Genomic DNA, 18,633 nt, shown 5'->3' with positions numbered 1-18,633 from the left:
TTGTCTACCTCTGGCTGTCTATCTTGTAGAAGCCACCTCAAAGCAAACATAATTCACTTCTCAAGAGCTTGTGGACATTCATAGATGCAGCAGGATCAGAAATTGGTAGACAAAGTACATACAATGCACTGTGTACTAGTACTGTTGTGGGATATAACTGTATAGTTTTAATGCTCTGAGGGTGGCCCACTTCTTCCTAATCGGTGCTTGGCATTTTGTTACCGGAGCATACAGCTATCCTTTAGGGTCCCCTAGACCAGTGGTTCTCAACCTGTGGGTCGCGACCCCTTTGGGGGTCGAACGACCCTTTCACAGGGGTCCCCTAAGACCATCAGAAAACACATTTCCGATGTGAAAAGAGCAGCTGCTGTGTAGAAAGCAGCTGCTGTGTTGAAAGCAGCTACTCTGTTAAAAGCAGCTACTGTGTTGAAAGCAGCAGTATTGGAGGTAAAACGACACTCATGAATTATAATTACTGGGTAAATAATTTTATGGTTGGGGGTCACCACAACATGAGGAACTGTATTAAAGGGTCACGGCATTAGGAAGGTTGAGAACCACTGCCCTAGACCATTTTGCTGTGCTGTCAATTATCACTGATCATTGTGGTCAGAATTCCACAATACACTACATGCGCTTTTTAACTTTTTTGTAATGTTCTCTCTAACTTATAAACCTCATGACGACACAAAGGGGGCAAGTGGCCTGCCCGAATAACCTATACAAGGCTAGTTAGAGAGGTATTGAATGTAATCAATGCCTATCTTTAGATAAGGAGTAATTGGGAACAAACCTCTTGGAGGGGATAGGGTTATGTGGAAATGACTAGCATGAAGTTGTAAAAGTACCCTCTTGTTCAAATGGTGCCTTGACATTTTGTAATATAGCCCAACAGAGTCCGAACTGATATTAAAGACCTGCGATTTCTGTGTGCAGAAGACGAACAAAGTAGGACATGTTGGATGACTGCATTCAGACTTTTGAAGGTAAAATTTCATTAAATACCTTGGATAAAGCAGGTAATGGTTGCATAGTTGGTAAGGTTGAATAAAGACACCAGTCCATCTACTTCAACCTGTGTAGGTGTCTATCAAGGTGCCCATCTAAGAGGTGGTTGTTTTTGTTGACACTTCCCACGGACACACCACTGATTGTGGAAGGGCGTTCCACATCCTTACTGCTCTAACAAAGAGCCCCTTATACAATGTAAAGTTAAACCTATTCTCAAATTTCATTGAGTGGCTTCAAGTCGTCTTAAGCTCCCTGAAACTATTTTCCTCACTATGCTACAATCACCATTGAGGTATTTGTATATCGCTATCATAGCGCCTCTCAAGCATCTCTTCTCCAGAATAAGTTTAATGCTTGTCATTCCTTGAACTCAAGTCTTCCAGTCCCCTTATTAGCTTTTGTTGTCCTTCTCTGGACTCTCTAGTTCCAGTATATCCTTCCTGAGGAATGGTGACCAGAACAAGAACCATATTCAAGTTGTGGCTAGACCAGAGTTTTGTAAAGTGGTAGAATCTCTTGAGTAAATACCATTTTTAATGCATGCTAATCTGTTTGCAGCAGCTTTGCGAAGACTGATCTACTAGGATCCCCAGATCTTTCTATCCTGGATTCCCCCAAAGGTTCTCCCTGTAGCAAGTAACTTGCGTTCATGTTTTTGGCCCCCAAGTGCATTACTTTACATTTCTCAACATTAAACCTAATTTGCCATGTAGTTGCCAATCCAATTTTTTAATTGAGGTCTTCTTGTAAGGTTTCTATATCTTGCTGTGAAGTATTTTTCCTACTTTGCTTTTAGTCAGCAAATGTGGAGATTGAGCTATGTATACAAACCTCTCATTTATGAAAAAATTAAACTAATAGTCCCAGGACAGCGCCTTGAGGTGACCCACTTACCACACCATTCGGAGTGCACACGAGTTATCACCACACTTTGGACGTGCTCCTGCAACCAGTTTTCTATCGCGGTACATACCCTATGGTCCAAGCCAACAGACCTCTGTTTTGTGAATTAAGCATTTATGTATCGAATGCTTTCGTGAAATCCAGATACACTACATCCACAGGCCTTCCTTTAGATGGCAGCTCATTTCTTCATAAAATATTAGCAGATTTGTCTGGCCAGAATGGTCTTTCTTAAATCCACACTGTTTACTACTTATGATGATGGGTTTGATTTACTAAAACTAGAGTGCAAAATCTGTTCAAGGTTTCCAGAATTTGATACCATTAATATCTTTTAGTATGGTGTGCAGTTTAGAGAAATTGGCTCTATTGAAATTTAGTTTTTGCACTACCCTCATGCCTCCTTTTTACTAGTAATTACATTGAATGTTATTACTCTGTGATCGCTGTTTCCGAAGTTGTCCTGTAATTTCACATCAGCGATCAGATCTGAGTTTGTAATTAGTAGGTCAAGCAATGCATTATTTTTAGCTGAGGCATCCACTCATCGACCCATGAAGTTGTCCCGCAATGAATGGTCTTAAATGAGTGAGCCGTTCCTTCTGCCCAGTCAATATCTGGATGATTGAAATCCCCCAATATAGCATTGCCCTGCCTTGCCGCCATTCCTAACTGTGACAGGAAGTCAGACTCCTCCTCTTTCAAGTTAGGGGGCCTTTAACATACGCCCACTAAATTTTCCATTTGTTCCATTTTAAGCTCCAGCTGCAATGTTTCTACCTCCCTCCCTTACCCCATTAGCTATGTTGCCCCCCTCATGTTCACTGTCAAATCATTCTTGATATAGTCATACCCCTCTTCTACCCTCCCTGTCCCTTGATACAAGGAGTACCCCTGGACAGTGGCAAGCTAGTCATGTGAGCTGTCAAAGGTTTGACATTCCTAAAGTCAAAATCCTCCTAGTAGATCGGCAACTCCAGTTCCATTTTATTAGCTAGGCTTTTAGCATTTGTGTACATGCCTTTTTAGTTTCATACGAGTGCATATGTTGTCCTCATTTCTGAGGTTGCAATTTTGTTCTGCCAACCTACTTACTTTTTGGTTTCAGTATCCTGGTTATTCTTCCACTAATGCACCCAGTAGTACATGTTGACCTTTGCTTACATCCAGCTATCTCCTCTGATTTTTGACCATCCCCCCCCAATAGAGATGAACCCTCCCCTTTTAGGTGCAGGCTGTCCCTGCTATAGTTGTAACCAACTGAAAATTCAGCCCAGTTCTCCAGGAACCCCAAACTCTCCTTATGCACCAGGTCCTCAGCCACTTGTTAGGTTCTCTAATATCCTGCTGCATCTTTGGCTCTGCACAGGCAGCATTTCTGAAACTTCCACTATGGAGGCCCATTTCTTCAATATAGCTTAAGTCCCTGAACCCCTTTTTTAGGATGCTCCACCTTCCTCTAACTTTGACAATGGTTCCAATATGTACCATGACCGCTGAGTCCTCCCCAGCCCCACCTAACAATCTGTCAATCCAGACTGTAATGTTCCAAACCTGTGAGTCCCTGGCAACCAACATACTGTTAGGGCAATCTGTCATAAAGACCACAATTTCCAGTCTGTCCCTCTAATAACTGAATCCCCTACTAGCAGAATCTGTCTATACTTTCCTTTATCCTTGCCCCCATCCTCACTGGAGAAGTTGTTCCTCTGGCAGCTAGGGGAGTCGCTCTGCTCTAGCACTGCCACTCCTAGACTGATATCCCCAATATCACGCAACCAGGCCTATTTGAGATGTGGCTCAGGACTGGCCTCCCTAATGCTTTTCCCTCTACCCCGTTTAACTGTCCAACTGCTCTGCTCTGGTGCCTGTACCACCTTATCTCCACCCACCTCTGATGGCACCTGCCAGCAACTGATTGGTACAGTCCAAGCTTGCTTTCAGGTTGGCAATGCTTTGCAGTGTTGCCAGCTGCCTCCTTAGTTTAGGACTTGCGTTTCCAAGGAAACGCCTTGCGCACATTTTATGCAGCAGTATTCGTGCTTCAACAGATGCTCAAGGAATGTATACATGTCACATGATTGCTCAGAATCGTGCTACCAAACCATTAAACAAGGTGCCCACTTTAATGGGGATAATTCTAGAGAATTAGGAATCTTTTTTTCACTAATTTAGCTTTGATTTCTCTTCCTGACTTCTTTTCTGAACCCTGGTTATTCCCTACCTGGTTGACATGTCCCAAACACTGATCACACGGCCCGTGGCATACTCTCCTCCTCCCTAATCACATGGCCTCTGGCATCCTCTTCTCCTCTTCTCTTGCTCCATAGTCCTCTCCTTTTTCCTGTTCCCTGATCCTTTCTCCCTGCTTCTGCTTTCTGACCACACAGTATCTGGTATCCTCTACTCCTTTGTTGCTGGTCCTTGGTGGGGTGTGTACTCTTCCTACTCTCCTCTGCTTTTCACCCAGTCCTACTCTGTCCTTGGCTCACACGATGCTTCCGGTTTCACAGTCCTCAGCTCGCACGATGCTCCCAGTTCCGCCCAGCCCTGGGGGCTCCCAGTTCCGCCCAGCCCTGGGGGCTCCCAGTTCCGCCCAGCCCTGGGGGCTCCCAGTTCCGCCCAGCCCTGGGGGCTCCCAGTTCCGCCCAGCCCTGGGGGCTCCCAGTTCCGCCCAGCCCTGGGGGCTCCCAGTTCCGCCCAGCCCTGGGGGCTCCCAGTTCCGCCCAGCCCTGGGGGCTCCCAGTTCCGCCCAGCCCTGGGGGCTCCCAGTTCCGCCCAGCCCTGGGGGCTCCCAGTTCCGCCCAGCCCTGGGGGCTCCCAGTTCCGCCCAGCCCTGGGGGCTCCCAGTTCCGCCCAGCCCTGGGGGCTCCCAGTTCCGCCCAGCCCTCACAAAACTGTAATGGTGTTTATATCAATAACATGGTAAGGGTTAGTGTACGCATGTCTTTGTTCTGACAGTTATTTTTCCAATTTTAGACACCACGATCATACAATACATAACTATTTCCTAATTGTTTACTTAGACTCCAGCTTGGTCAAGGCTGTGATTGGATGAAGGAGGACCTGCTCTCTGGTCATCTATCCACTTCAGACTTCAAACTACCCCATCGTTTTACAGTCTGAATAGTAATAGTAGTACATGAGATTGCAGGAAACGAATACAAATATGGCTTGTTGTACAATTTAAAAATTCAAGTTTTTGTAATGAATACAACTGAAATAGAAACCTTATCTGCCAAAACATTTCAAAGTACAATTACATAATTTAAATATTTAAGTGAATACAGTTATGAAAGTCAGTATGCCATTACCAGTATTCTCATATAGGAAAGATTCAAGCAACTGAGACAATGGCAGCCCTTTAAACCGTATATATTTAAAAATCCTGACACATGCTGATTCTGCTAATACATTGAAATACGTTTTTCCCCGGACAGGTACCATAAGCACATTTTGTAGCAAAGTCTTGCCTGTTGACCCCCTAATCTCTTGCACTCCTGCAGAGGCTTTAGAAGTATTAGTGTTTTGGGTTTGTGTAAATCTTTGTTTCTGTTCTTTAATTCCATAACCTGCAACAGTCCTTTTTATATGCCAAAGCAGCCATTATTTAGTAATGACCGCTGAGAATGGCTGGTTAACTCATTTAGTGAGCTAAGCCAAGACCAATATGTGGACTCCTGCAATTCTGTGGAAATGTCAATGTAGTTTTCTGATGCATTAACGTCTTTCAGTGTTGGGTGAAAGTAAATTGCAGTAGGGGCAGTGTGTGTTACAGTTGTGTATGTAGTGTGTGTGTGTGTATGTATGTAGTGTATGTAGTGTATGTATGTAACAGTAGAGTTATGGCAGGTTCCATTTTCCACTTTTTCGTATAAATAAATTGTATTTCTCCTTTTTACAGTACGGTGTGCTGCTCTATCAGAACTACAGAATTCCTCAACAGAAAAGTCTGCAAACAAACTTCGCAGCACCTGTAGGTTCATGCTGTTTTGTTGAACTATTTTTAGGATGCCTAATGTTTGCAACAGATTGAAATGGGTTCTGTTTCCTGTGGTTTATTACATGGTAATAAGTTACTTCAGTTTGAATAGGGCAAAATCATTTTAAAAATATAAATAGTTTCTTTAACCCCTACACGTCCAAAGATATATCTGAAACCTCAGCACACAATTTTCTTTTTTTTTTTTTTTTTTTTTGGCCAGTTCAACCTTGGCTGGCTTATTGAATTCATCACATTAATAGCCAATACCATTTCTGATCTTTTAGCAAATATTTTTTTCTCTGATTTACAGGGAACCCGTATAGTTGAATGCTTTGCTGCATATATTTATGGTATAGTCAAAAAAAAAGTGGCATTTATTTGTGGAGGATTAGGAATTTACAACATTCAATATCCCAAGGTAAATTATTATTATTTTTTTTTTAATCAGGGGCAGACTGACCATTTGGAAACTCGGGCACGGCCCGGGGTCAATAGGGGGCCCCATGAGATGCCCCTGGTACTTTTTTTTTTTTTTTTTTTTAATAGGTTTTTTTGAGTTTGGCCAAGGACACAGGGGGCCCATGATCCCCTATTGCCTTGGGGATGTTCACATCTTTTTGGCAAGTTCCCTGTGTTAAAATCCAGACAGGAGGAGGTTAAAAAAGTTGTCTAGGACATGCATGTGACAGTCCTCTAAAGGAAACTAAAAAATTAAACCGGACAAAATTTACTGCAACAGGTGCTCACACAAGTAAATCTGTTTTAACAAAGCTAATAATATGATAAACTCTTAAATAGCATTATGTAAAAGAGCAGGGCCCTTGAACCCCTCGTGTATTGTATTGTCCCATGTACTGTCCCCCACTATAATGTACAGCGCTGAGCAAACCTTTTGGCGCTATATAAATACTGAATAATAATAATGTAACAAGCTATATAATCAAAAGTTAGTCTGTGTAACCAAAAATGTATTTTCTTTGTTTTTGTTTCGTTTCAGAGAAGTGTATCAGAAAATTGCTTAGTTGCTATGGATTTCTCTGGGCAGACAGGGAGGGTTATTGAAAATCCTTTAGAAGCACAAAGTGCTGCAATCGAAGAAGGTCACGCATGGAGGGTAAATGTCGCCCTGCATCATTGTGCTATGAATCTCGAGATTGAAAAACTAATATTTTATGTGAAGTACACAAATGATTGCAAAACGGCAAGCCAGCAGTTAACTGCCACGGGATATTAAGGAATTCAGCGGCTTTCCTTCCTCACTGCTTTAAAGCAATTTTGCAGCTTTTGGTCTAAATTATCATTGCTGGTGACCGGTTGCAGCCAATTGTCTTGAACCCATAAATGATTTGTCCAAAACGGAGGGAAAAAAGGTGAACTATAACAAATTATTGCCATAAAGTGTATTTCCACTATTGCAGCTAACTTTTATATTGGTTACATGTTTTCGTTCACATAGCTCAAAAGTATTGCTTAAATTGTAATTGCTCTTTTCTGAAAACTCCAAAACTGATGTTTTCCTCTGTGGAGGAATGGAAGTTCATGTCTGTATCCTGCTGGCAGATCTCATCAGTTGTAACTAGTTTTGTACACTGCAGATAACAATGGGATAAGGATCTAGAAGTGGGACTCTGCATTCTGTAAACAAAAGGGAAACTTAATGTGTTCCTCTGTCACTGGTACAGACTGATATTTGATATTAACCACTTGCCCTCCTGAGGATTTACCCCCCTTAATGACCAGGCCTCTTTTTGCTACTCGGCGCTGCACTAATTCAACTAATAATTGCGCGGTCATGCAACGCTGCACCCAAATAAAATTTACGTCCTTTTTTTCACACAAATAGAGCTTTCTTTCGGTGTAATTTGATCACCTGTGCGCTTTTTATTTTTCACGCTGTAAACAAAAGGCCAAAAATTTTGAAGAAAAACAATATTTTTTACTTTCAGTTATAAAAAATATATAGTAAACTCCAAAGTTGGTTATAAATTTAGGCCAAAATATATTCTGCTACATATTTGTGGTAAAAAAAAATCCCAATAAGTGTATATTGATTGCTTTGTGTGGAAGTTATAGCGTCTACAAACTATGGTATAAATACTGCAATTTACGCCATCTTTCTGCTATACAGCGCTGCGCTAGTTTAACGGACAATTGCGCGGTCATGCAATACGGTACATAAATGAAATTTACATCCTTTTTTTGGACTTTTTGCTATAAAACATGTCCAGTAAAAAAAAATGCAAAAATCAAATTTAGTCATAAATTTCTGCCAAAATGCATTCTGCGACATGTTTTTGCTAAAAAAAAAAAAACCCCCAATACGTGTAAATTAATTGGTTTACATGAAAGTTAAAGCGTTTCCAAATGGCAGGAAAGATACTGGGATTTTTAGTTTTTTTATATACTAATGGCGACTATCAGCAAATTATGGCGGCGATCAGGGACTTATGGCAGCAACCGGTGATTTATGGCGGGACTGCGGCGGACATTCTGACATTGGGGGGTACTGACTTGGGGTCACTGACATCCCCAAAAACACTAATACAGTGATCAGTGCAAAAAAAACACACTGTACTAATGGCACTGGGGAGGAAGGGGTTAACTTTATTTTGCAGGGAAGGGTTATAGGAGTGAGGGGAGTGTTTTACTAGGGGGCGGGGGTCTGTACTGGGCGGGACAAGGCTGATCGAGAGAGAACTGTTCTTTCTTGATCAGCTCATCCTCGAGCTGGCAGGGAAGTGACAGACAGTACAGCTACTGCAGCTGTGCTGTCTGTCACTGTTTGCCGCCGATCGCCGGGAAACAGCCGCTAAGGAGCAGCTGTGACCCGGCCACTCACATCTGCGGTGGTGATCGGCAGGACAGATAGGGCGGTGGCACGTGCTCCCTATTTACAAAACACACGTTTTAAAACATGGTTTTGCCTGCGAGTGCCGCCGTATATGTGCAGTGGCTTGGTGGCAAGTGGTTAAAGTGGTAGTAAATTCATTTTTATTTTTACCTACAACTAAACCTTTAATTGGGCTTACCAGTAGGTACTGTAAATATCTCCTAAATGTGCACAGTTTAGGAGATATTTACTTCAGAAGCGCTGGTATGTCACTGGCGCATGCACACTGCGTTCTCAATGGACGGCGTGTCGTCCATTGAGAGCCGTGCCACGGCCTGAGACTCCCGTGATAGCGCTCTGCTGGAGGGCTTTGTTTTCAGGTAAGCCTTTCATAATGTGCTAGTCCCTGCTGGACCGAAGATTGAGGCCCACCCGGAATGTTACCTTAGGACACTGGGCTCTGCTTGTGGCATTTCCCAAACTTTTAGGTACTGTTAACCTATAGAGCGATTTGCAGGTCCATAGTCATACACAACTTCCTGCCTGACCCAGTCTGATGACTCTTCAGTGAATATGCAGTGTGGGCATTGGGCGCTGATACATTTATTGCTACTATTGAATGCTCCATCACGATCTAGTGTCACGTGTATGCATTCAATGCCCTGTTAATGGTCTATTCAGGAAGCATCATGCTGCCACTGCTCCTATCGGCAAGAGATTACCCGGTTTTTGCCTTGGTTAGTCCCTGTTTTTGCTTAGTGACCTAGTCCCCTTCGTTCATTAAGGCCCCTTTCACACGGATGATCTGATCAGGTCTGCTTTTCAGAAAGACCTGATGGGAAGGTCCATGCATTCCTATAAACATGCAGGTGTAAATAGATTTGTCCATTTAAGCACTTGCCTACCGGGAACGTATACCCCCTTGCCTAGGGCAATTTTCAGTTTTCAGTGCTGCCGCACTTTGACAATTGAGCAGTCATGCAACATTGTACCCATATGAAATGTTTATCATTTTTCACACATTGCTTTCTTTTAGTAGTATTTAATCGCCGCTGGGTGTTTTTTTGCTATAAACAATAGAGCAAAACATTTGGGGAAAAAAGTTTTTTGTTTTTATTATAACATTTTGCGAACAGGCAATTTTTCTCCTTCACTAATGTGCGTTGATGGGGTGACGCTAATCGGTGTCTATTCATCCTCTGACCATTGCTGGTTATGGACAGTCCTTTGCTCAGGCTGTCATAGCATGAGCAAAGTGCAGCCAATAACCGACAACTGCATTTACCGGTGCACTGCTGAGTGATTGGCCTTTTACCACATCACGTGATCTGCTGTGTCCTACGGACACAGCAATCATGGAGATAGCTGGGGGTGTGGCAGGAGGGCGTGTTCTGGGAGGATGTCATATGAAGCCCTCCCAGAACTGGACAACCGCTCTGTAGCCATCATTCGGCTATAGCGTGGTTGGCAAGTGGTTAAACCACCTACCTCCTAGGTCTGATCTGGTCCAAAAAGAAGGGGGGGTGGGTTCTGTCCTCTTTTTAGGCAGATCAGAGAGTAGTTGAGTATAAATGGACAGGGGAGTCGGTTTACTCCCATCCGCTCATAGATCAGAGCGGGCCCTGTCCCACTTTGCTCCAGTCAGGCAATTCCATGGCTTTTAAAGGTAGTTCAAATGAATGGAACCATCAGTAGATGCCTTCTGTGTTCTAGTAATGCCATTTTACTTAAAAAATCTTCAAAGCTATTTGCTACACAAGAGACGGACAAGAGTAGGCATGTGGTCTGTAAAGCATATAGTATGTATTAGCAAGCTAGATGAGGATAGCCAACAGAGCTAGTAGAAATTATCAGCATGATGTAGGTAAAAGATTAAATTTCTATCAGTACAGTCCACACATGGATAGCTATACATCAGTCCCATCAAAACTGTTAAATCATCATATTGCCGCCAGATACTCAGCACTGTTGCATTTCTCACCACTCTTTGCACTGTATGGTTCCAAAGACACCATTGCGCTACTTGGTTTCCTTCATATTCCGTTTCCAGCAAGATCCAATGTTTTGCTTTGTATAACTGCATGTTAAACCACTGTCAGCACACCTACTACCTGAAGTTGGCAAGACAATGTGTGCTGACATAAGTTTCATTTACTAGCGTACCACGCTTCAGGACAAGGGAGCCACAGAGCTCTCCATTTACGGATTACAGTCCACTCCATTTTATTGCATCCCTCCAGTCCTGAAGGGACCACAGTCTGCTTGCTTGTTCTAATACAGCCTTTTCCAACCAGGGTGACCTGGCACCCTGGGGTGGTACCTTCAGGTTTCTGCAGGAGTGCCTTGGCAAAATGCCTAAAAATTGCCCAAAAATTTAACAAAAAGGCTGGCTTCATCCATCCACTGGCTTGTGAAGTTTCATTAAGCACCATTACAACCTTCCAGTCACCAGCATCCTAACAACCAATGACCTAATTGCTTGACGAGGAAGATGTAGGATTCCTGCACAGCATCATTGTTCGCCCTCCATCTGCACTGGGGTCACATTAGCTGAATAGGGGGGGAAGAGAAACAAGGGAGTAGAAGTCAGTACCAGTGTGAAGAGGTGTATTGGCTTTGGAAGAATAAATCACTTCTAATGTTGGGTGTCCAACATGTGTGAATGTTGCTGCGTTATGTAAACCTTTAGTGTTTTTTTTTTTTTTTTTTTTTTTTTTTTTTTTTTAATTTCAGAATGGGGTGCCTTGAGATTGTACATACATTTAAAGAGTGCTCTGACTGCAAAAGTGAAAAACACTAGTCTAATAAATGCCTACCGGCTGGTAGTCATCGGTCTAGATTTAAGATGAAAGAGCGCTTTCTGCTAATAGCTGAATACGTACGCATTTCACAGTGTGTATAACTGATTAACTCCTTTATAATCGAGGGTCAAACAAACCTTAACACCCACATCCAACTTTGGCATGTTAGTAACTGTATGTATCATCACAACAATCCAAGTGGATTATACCTTGGTGTTTTTTGTTTTTTTTGTTTTTTTTGTTTTTTTCAGGACGAATTGGTGGTAAACTAACGGATATCTCCTGTTTTTTTTTTTTTGGGTTTTGGTTTTTTTTTGTTTTTTTTTTTTTCCCTAAGGAAAACTGGCCCAAAATAAAAAAAAAAAAAAAAATTTAAATTTAGCTATATTTCCTGATGCTACTATAACCTACCACAAAAAAAAACCCAAAATAAATTCTCCTGCTCCTGATGATCACAGCGATATAACGTGCATGTTATATTTATGTACCTGTAGTAGGGCCCAGAAACTATAGTGCGCATAAATTTTTTTTTTTTTTTTTATGAATTCAGAATGTATTAGCATATTAACAATTTTCATGAGTACTGGACATGGAGTTAACACTTTCAAATGTCTAGATATCTAGTACTTCCTCCTACTGTTCCCAAAATACTTCTGTCACATTGAAGTGCTCTCATTTGGCTTATGGAAATACCCCCTTTCTGGGAATCTTGCATATAGTTGTTGCGCCTCAATCTTGGTCAGCCGTTTTTGTACAGTTATGCTGAATGCGCAAAAGTTACCCGGTGGGTATTCCTTTTGCGTGAAATAGGATGGTGACTAGTTGCTCATAGTAAAGTATCTGATTACAAAGACATTTCTTAAAAACAAAGCAGCAAAGTACCCTTCTCTGAATCAGAAGGTCCAAGAAAGGGATTTGCTTTTTATCTAGAGTAAATATGTATGTGTATGTGTCTCAAATACCACTGAAAGAAAGCTCTATTTGTGGGAAAAAAAGGACTTAAATTTAATTTGGGTGCAGTGTTGCATGATCACGCAATTTGTCAGTTAAAGTAACACAGCACTATATCGCAAACAAATGGCCTGGTCAGGATGGGGGGTAAATCCTCTGGAGGGCAGGTGGTTAATGAAGTCTGTGCTAGTGGTCCCTGACCGTTACAATCCTTTACATGTATAACAGCATTGCTGATGTGTTTTTGTTTTTTTTTTTTGGTTTTTTTTGTTTTTCTTTTCCCCACTGTAATTTCAGTCTCATGGGAATATGTGGCTTTTGTTTTTTTTTTAGAAACGCAGTTCACGGATGAATGTTTTAGGAAGCCAAAGCCCACTTCATCCTTCTATGCTTAGCACAGGTAACTGGTCTGGACTTTTGATTTTTTTAAAAAATTGTATAATTGCTCTGCTTTGTTGGAGTAACATTTTTGTTTCTCTTGTAGTTATTCATAGGACACAGCCTTGGTTCCATGGCAGAATATCTCGAGAAGAGTCCCAAACAATCATTAAACAACAGGGGCTTGTCGATGGGTAAGTACTTTAATTCAAAATTTAAATGAGAGTACGATTAACAAAAATGTTCTTCCTTCAGCCACATGAAATGTATATTGGGAAACAAAAGGCCTACAAATTCTTTTGTACAAATGTTTTGCAAATTTTAGGCCAGTAGACCACATGATCTTTACTGGGTATTAAATTAGGATAACTGCAAAGTTTGAGCTGCTGTTCATGTACATCAGGATATGGTTGATGGTGGTCATGGGCATTAACCGCAAAAGATTTTTTTTTTTTGTCAATTAAAACAATTTTCAATATTTCGGTCCATGAAACATGGGCCACCTGTGGGGGTAATATTTTATTTGATATTTGGTAACTGTTTTTGGTGCCACTACCTTGGAACAGATGTGCCTTTTTAGAATAGGACTGTATGAAAACTAAAACAAAATCAAATATTTATATTTTCCTAAATAGGAAATAAAAATCGACAGTTGCTTGCCTCTTTAGCAACCGGCATTGCGGAGTAATTCCCTTTTTCAGATTTGCAGTTGAAGTCTTTGATTTCACTTTCTCACCTTAGCTCAGCTCCTCCTATCAGCAGTGAGTTGCCAGCCTTCTAATCTGTAATGTAAACAGAACTAGGTGCGCGGGAAGAGGGGGGCAGAAAATGCGTGGGAAGAGGGGGGCAGAAAATGCGTGGGAAGAGGGGGGCAGAAAATGCGCGGGAAGAGGGGGGGCAGAAAATGCGCGGGAAGAGGGGGGGCAGAAAATGCGCGGGAAGAGGGGGGCAGAAAATGCGCGGGAAGAGGGGGGCAGAAAATGCGCAGACTTGTTTTTTCAACAACTTGACTGCATGTGTTAACTTTGAGGTTGGATTGGCCTACGGAAGCTTTAGCTACTCTGGTCTGTGAGCTTATTTTTAAAGCCCAGCTCTGGGTGGTGATTTAAAAAATAATTTTGCACTCTTCCCAGTTGAAGAATATATTGCTTATTTTTCTATAGGGTGATCTAGAATTGCTTTAATCTTCTTTGTCAGTCTTCCTCCTCACCAGTTTTTTTTTTTTTTTTATTTATTTGGTATGACCAGTTCTCCAAAGCCATTCTTCTTGCCGGTCACCAAACTGGCTCTCCCCACCTCACTTGCCGTCATACCATACAATGCAAGTCCTATGATCACATCCCATCCTGATGACATGACCGCTGATCCTTCATGGTTTGTGATGGAGTAGGATTGCCCACTTAAGTTCCAGTGTTGAAGAAGCAATGTATTAATGGTCAGCTTTTTTTTTTTGGGGGGGCGGGGGCTGACTTAATTGTTAATATTTCCTATTGCATTTAGACTTTAAAAGCATATTTACTGGCTGTTAAAGTAATTTTGTATTGATTTCCTCCTGAAAAATAGCCACTTCTGCATGTAACTGCTAGTTTCAGAATATTTGGAGTGAGATGTGGTGATCTCACTATTCTCCTTGCTGGAGGCTGAGTATGTAGAGGCAGAGTTTTGCTTCCACATGTTAGAGGAATTTTCTGTAGAAACGGTCGTCTTGGTAAATTTAAGACTAGCAACAGTTCTAATTTAATGCCTATTTATGCATCCTGGTAACTGTCATTGTAACTTGGTATATGCCAAGTATGATGTAGAATGTAACCTTTTAGTTGAACATGACAAGTTACAACCTACATTGCCTAGATATTCTACCAACTTAGCGGAATCCTAAGTGCAGTTCACTGCACGCTGACATGCCTGCTGGGCCCATCTTTATTATGTATGCTTTACCCCCTTTTGTATTCAATTTCCTTTTTCACCTTAGTTTAGCAACACTGAGGCTATGCAATTTACTGTGCAACAAAGTACATATTTAAAATATATCTAAAACCAAAATGATTTTTAGCACTATTTACAGTCTAATTTCAATAAGATCATCTTTAGGCGGAAAGAAATTGGCCCGAGGACAAGGACTAATTACAGTGACCAACAAACTCAATTTGTTCCAGGGTTCCTCTTAATTGCATCCCAGTGACTAGTTATGTAACAATCAACCAGATAAATTTCAAAGCAACACTGTTTAGGCAAGTATAAGAACATGTTTCTGGGTTATTAGCCTATCTGGGGAGACTGCCTGGGAGTCTCTGTAAAAGCAGCCCATAAATGAGTAAATTTATTTATTTATTTTCATTCAACCAATGGATTAAACGAAAGACTAGTTTCCACCATCCACACAGTGTGTGGAAGCCTCCCCACCTAGCTATTGTATCCTGACGACGAAGAAATGTCCCTATCAGAATACACTGATTGGTGATGCTGGCTGTAGCTGACAGTGTTGATCAAGCAGGAAAAATTGGACAGATTAGTTGTACAGAAGTCAATCGGGATCAAAATTTGGCTGATCCCTGTTGAACCGGCCAAATTTCGATCCATGTATGACTGGCTTAAATCTGCTTCTGTGTGTTTGAGGACAGTTGTATGATTGTTTAGGACATGTGTGCTGGGAGCATGCAGGGCACGCACTCTCAGCACATGTTTTTCTTAAATGCACACATGTGGCCGCTCGGCGTCTAGCCCCAGACACTGGGAGGCCACACATTTTGTGTGCAGCCAGCGTGAAGAGGTTAAGTTTCTGGGTACTTATGACTGGATGAGTGTGAAAATGAGATGAAGAGATAGATATTGGGTCCACCTGTTCAATTGCTTGGCAAAACAAATTGCTCATCCCCTTTTCACATGGCAGCAACTCAATGCATTTAGGCATCTAGACGTGGTGAAGACAACTTGCTGAAGTTCAAACCGTGCACCAGAAAGGGGAAGAAAGCGGATTTAAGTGACTTTGAGCATGGCATGGTTGTTGGTGCCAGACAGGCTGGTCTGAGTATTTTACTTGGATTTTCACGCACAACCATCTCTAGAGTTTACAGAGAATGGTACAAAAAAGAGAATCTGGTGAGGAGCAGCTGTGTGGACAAAAATGGCCTGTTGTCAGAGGAGGATGGGCAGGCTGGTTCGAGATGATAGAACGGCAACAGTAAGTCAAATAACCACTTGTTACAACCAAGGTATGCAGAATACCATCTTTTAATGCACAACACGTCAGACCTTGAAGCAGATGGCTACAGCAGCAGAAGACCACATGGGGTGCCACTCATATCAGCTAAGAACAGGAAACGGAGGCTACAATTCGCACAGGCTCAACAAAATTAAACAATAGAAGGCTGGAAAAATGTTGCCCAATCTGAGTCTTTCAGCTGCGACATTCAAATGGTAGGGTCAGAATTTGGTGAAAACATGAAAGCATGCCTTGTATCAACGGTTCAGACTGGTAGTGTAATGGTGTGAGGGATATGTTCTTGGCACAGTTTAAGCCCCTTAGTACCAGTTGAGCATCGTGTAAATGCTACAGCCTACATGAGTTTTGTTGCTTACCATGTCCATGCCTTTAATACTACAGTGTACCTATTTTCTTATGGCTACTTCCAGCAGGATAATGCATAATGTCACAAAGCTCAAATCATCTCAAACTGGTTTCTTGAACATGGCAAGGAGTTCACTGTACCCCATTGGCCTCCACAGTCCCCAGATCTCAATCCAATGGAGCACCTTTGGGATGTGGTGGAACAGGAGAATCACATCATGGATGTGCAGCTCACAAATCTGAAACATTCCTCCAGATTTTGGTCCATATTGACAAGATAGTATCAGTTGTTGCAAACACCTTGTTGAATCTATGGAATTGGGCAATTACAAGCAGGGTGTACCTAATATAGAGGTGTGTGTGTTTTTTAGATTTCAATGAAGCAGCTGAAAGCTGAAGGGGGGGAGAGAAGCGGCTTCCAATTACTTCACTGAAAGACATATAGGAGATAGCTGCTTATTGCCCCTTTCCCCCCCCCCCCATTCTCCGCACCAATAGAAGAAAAGGGGACAGTGGCTGAATCTATTCCTTCTCCTGTCCCTGCCCACACTCCAGTCCATTTAGCTTCCCAGAGGATGTGTGGGTGGGAAATTGTACACAGAGCAGCCGACAGCTCTGCTGCTTCTGACTGAGCATGTGAGTCCCCCCTTCTTCCACCCCCCCCTTCCTTCCTTCCCTCCCACCCCACCCCCCTTCCTTCCTTCCCTCCCACCCCACCCCCCTTCCTTCCTTCCCTCCCACCCCACCCCCCTTCCTTCCTTCCCTCCCACCCCACCCCCCTTCCTTCCTTCCCTCCCACCCCACCCCCCTTCCTTCCTTCCCTCCCACCCCACCCCCCTTCCTTCCTTCCCTCCCACCCCACCCCCCTTCCTTCCTTCCCTCCCACCCCACCCCCCTTCCTTCCTTCCCTCCCACCCCACCCCCCTTCCTTCCTTCCCTCCCACCCCACCCCCCTTCCTTCCTTCCCTCCCACCCCACCCCCCTTCCTTCCTTCCCTCCCACCCCACCCCCCTTCCTTCCTTCCCTCCCACCCCACACCCCTTCCTTCCCCCCCACCCCCACCCCTTCCTTCCCTTCCCCCCCCCACCCCCACCCCTTCCTTCCCTTCCCCCCCCCCACCCCCACCCCTTCCTTCCCTTCCCCCCCCACCCCCACCCCTTCCTTCCCTTCCCCCCCCCACCCCCACCCCTTCCTTCCCTTCCCCCCCCCACCCCCACCCCTTCCTTCCCTTCCCCCCCCACCCCCACCCCTTCCTTCCCTTCCCCCCCCACCCCCACCCCTTCCTTCCCTTCCCCCCCCCCCACCCCTTCCTTCCCTTCCCCCCCCCCCACCCCTTCCTTCCCTTCCCCCCCCCCCCCACCCCTTCCTTCCCTTCCCCCCCCCCCCCCACCCCTTCCTTCCCTTCCCCCCCCCCCCCACCCCTTCCTTCCCTTCCCCCCCCCCCCCCCACCCCGCCTCCCCCCCCCCACCCCTTCCTTCCTTCCCTCCCCCCGCCTTGCCTCCCCCACCCCACCCCTTCCTTCCTTCCCTCCCCCCGCCTTGCCTCCCACCCCACCCCTTCCTTCCTTCCCTCCCCCCGCCTTGCCTCCCACCCCACCCCTTCCTTCCTTCCCTCCCCCCGCCTTGCCCCCCACCCCTTCCTTCCTTCCCTCCCCCCGCCTTGCCTCCCATCCCACCCCACCCCTTCCTTGCCTTGCCTCCCATCCCACCCCACCCCTTCCTTGCCTTGCCTCCCACCCCACCCCACCCCTTCCTTCCTTGCCTTCCTTCCTTGCCTTCCTTCATTCTGCATAGAACATTTAACAGTGCCATCTCATGAGACAGTTTACAAGGGCGTAAAGAGTGGATATCCTCTCTGGACAGTTGTCAGTGACGCAATTGTGACTACTGGAATATTTCCCCTCCCCACCTTATAGATGACAGTGAATGACTCTCCTTGAGTAGGACTGGCAGATGGTATAACCTTCTACCACTTTATTCAAAAGAAATAGATTAATACTTTTAAAGGATCAGTAAAATAGAAATGTTATTCTGCAACTAAAACCAGTTCTAATAGTTGTCTGCTATAAGCTGAAATGTAAACTGCTGCTTAGAGTGATTCACCTTACACTAAAGTCTCAAAATGGTTTTAAATACTATGGGGTTTTTTTTTTAAACAAATGTACATGATTTATAATCTGTAATAATTCTGAGAGGTTTGAACACT

The 18,633-nt window shown here is 43.7% G+C and overlaps 1 protein-coding gene across 3 annotated transcripts in view; it reads left to right on the top strand.

Moving 5' to 3' along the window:
* The window catches only part of GRB10 (growth factor receptor bound protein 10), a 217,501-nt gene that overhangs the window by 183,850 nt on the left and 15,018 nt on the right, over window positions 1–18,633 (top strand). For all 3 annotated transcript variants that reach the window (XM_089654934.1, XM_089654933.1, XM_089654935.1), the window contains 5 exons: window positions 888–986; window positions 5,819–5,890; window positions 6,897–7,013; window positions 12,815–12,881; window positions 12,966–13,053. In XM_089654934.1, the coding sequence (XP_089511060.1) occupies window positions 888–986; window positions 5,819–5,890; window positions 6,897–7,013; window positions 12,815–12,881; window positions 12,966–13,053 (443 nt within the window). The remainder of the gene's footprint in view (window positions 1–887; window positions 987–5,818; window positions 5,891–6,896; window positions 7,014–12,814; window positions 12,882–12,965; window positions 13,054–18,633) is intronic.

Source organism: Staurois parvus, unplaced genomic scaffold (assembly GCF_062004578.1).
Source record: "Staurois parvus isolate SC_StPar_1 unplaced genomic scaffold, SC_StPar_1.0 ptg000814l, whole genome shotgun sequence".
Lineage (NCBI taxonomy): Eukaryota > Metazoa > Chordata > Amphibia > Anura > Ranidae > Staurois > Staurois parvus.
Note: the sequence above shows the minus strand (reverse complement) of the source record. Positions and strands in the feature narration are given on the sequence as shown.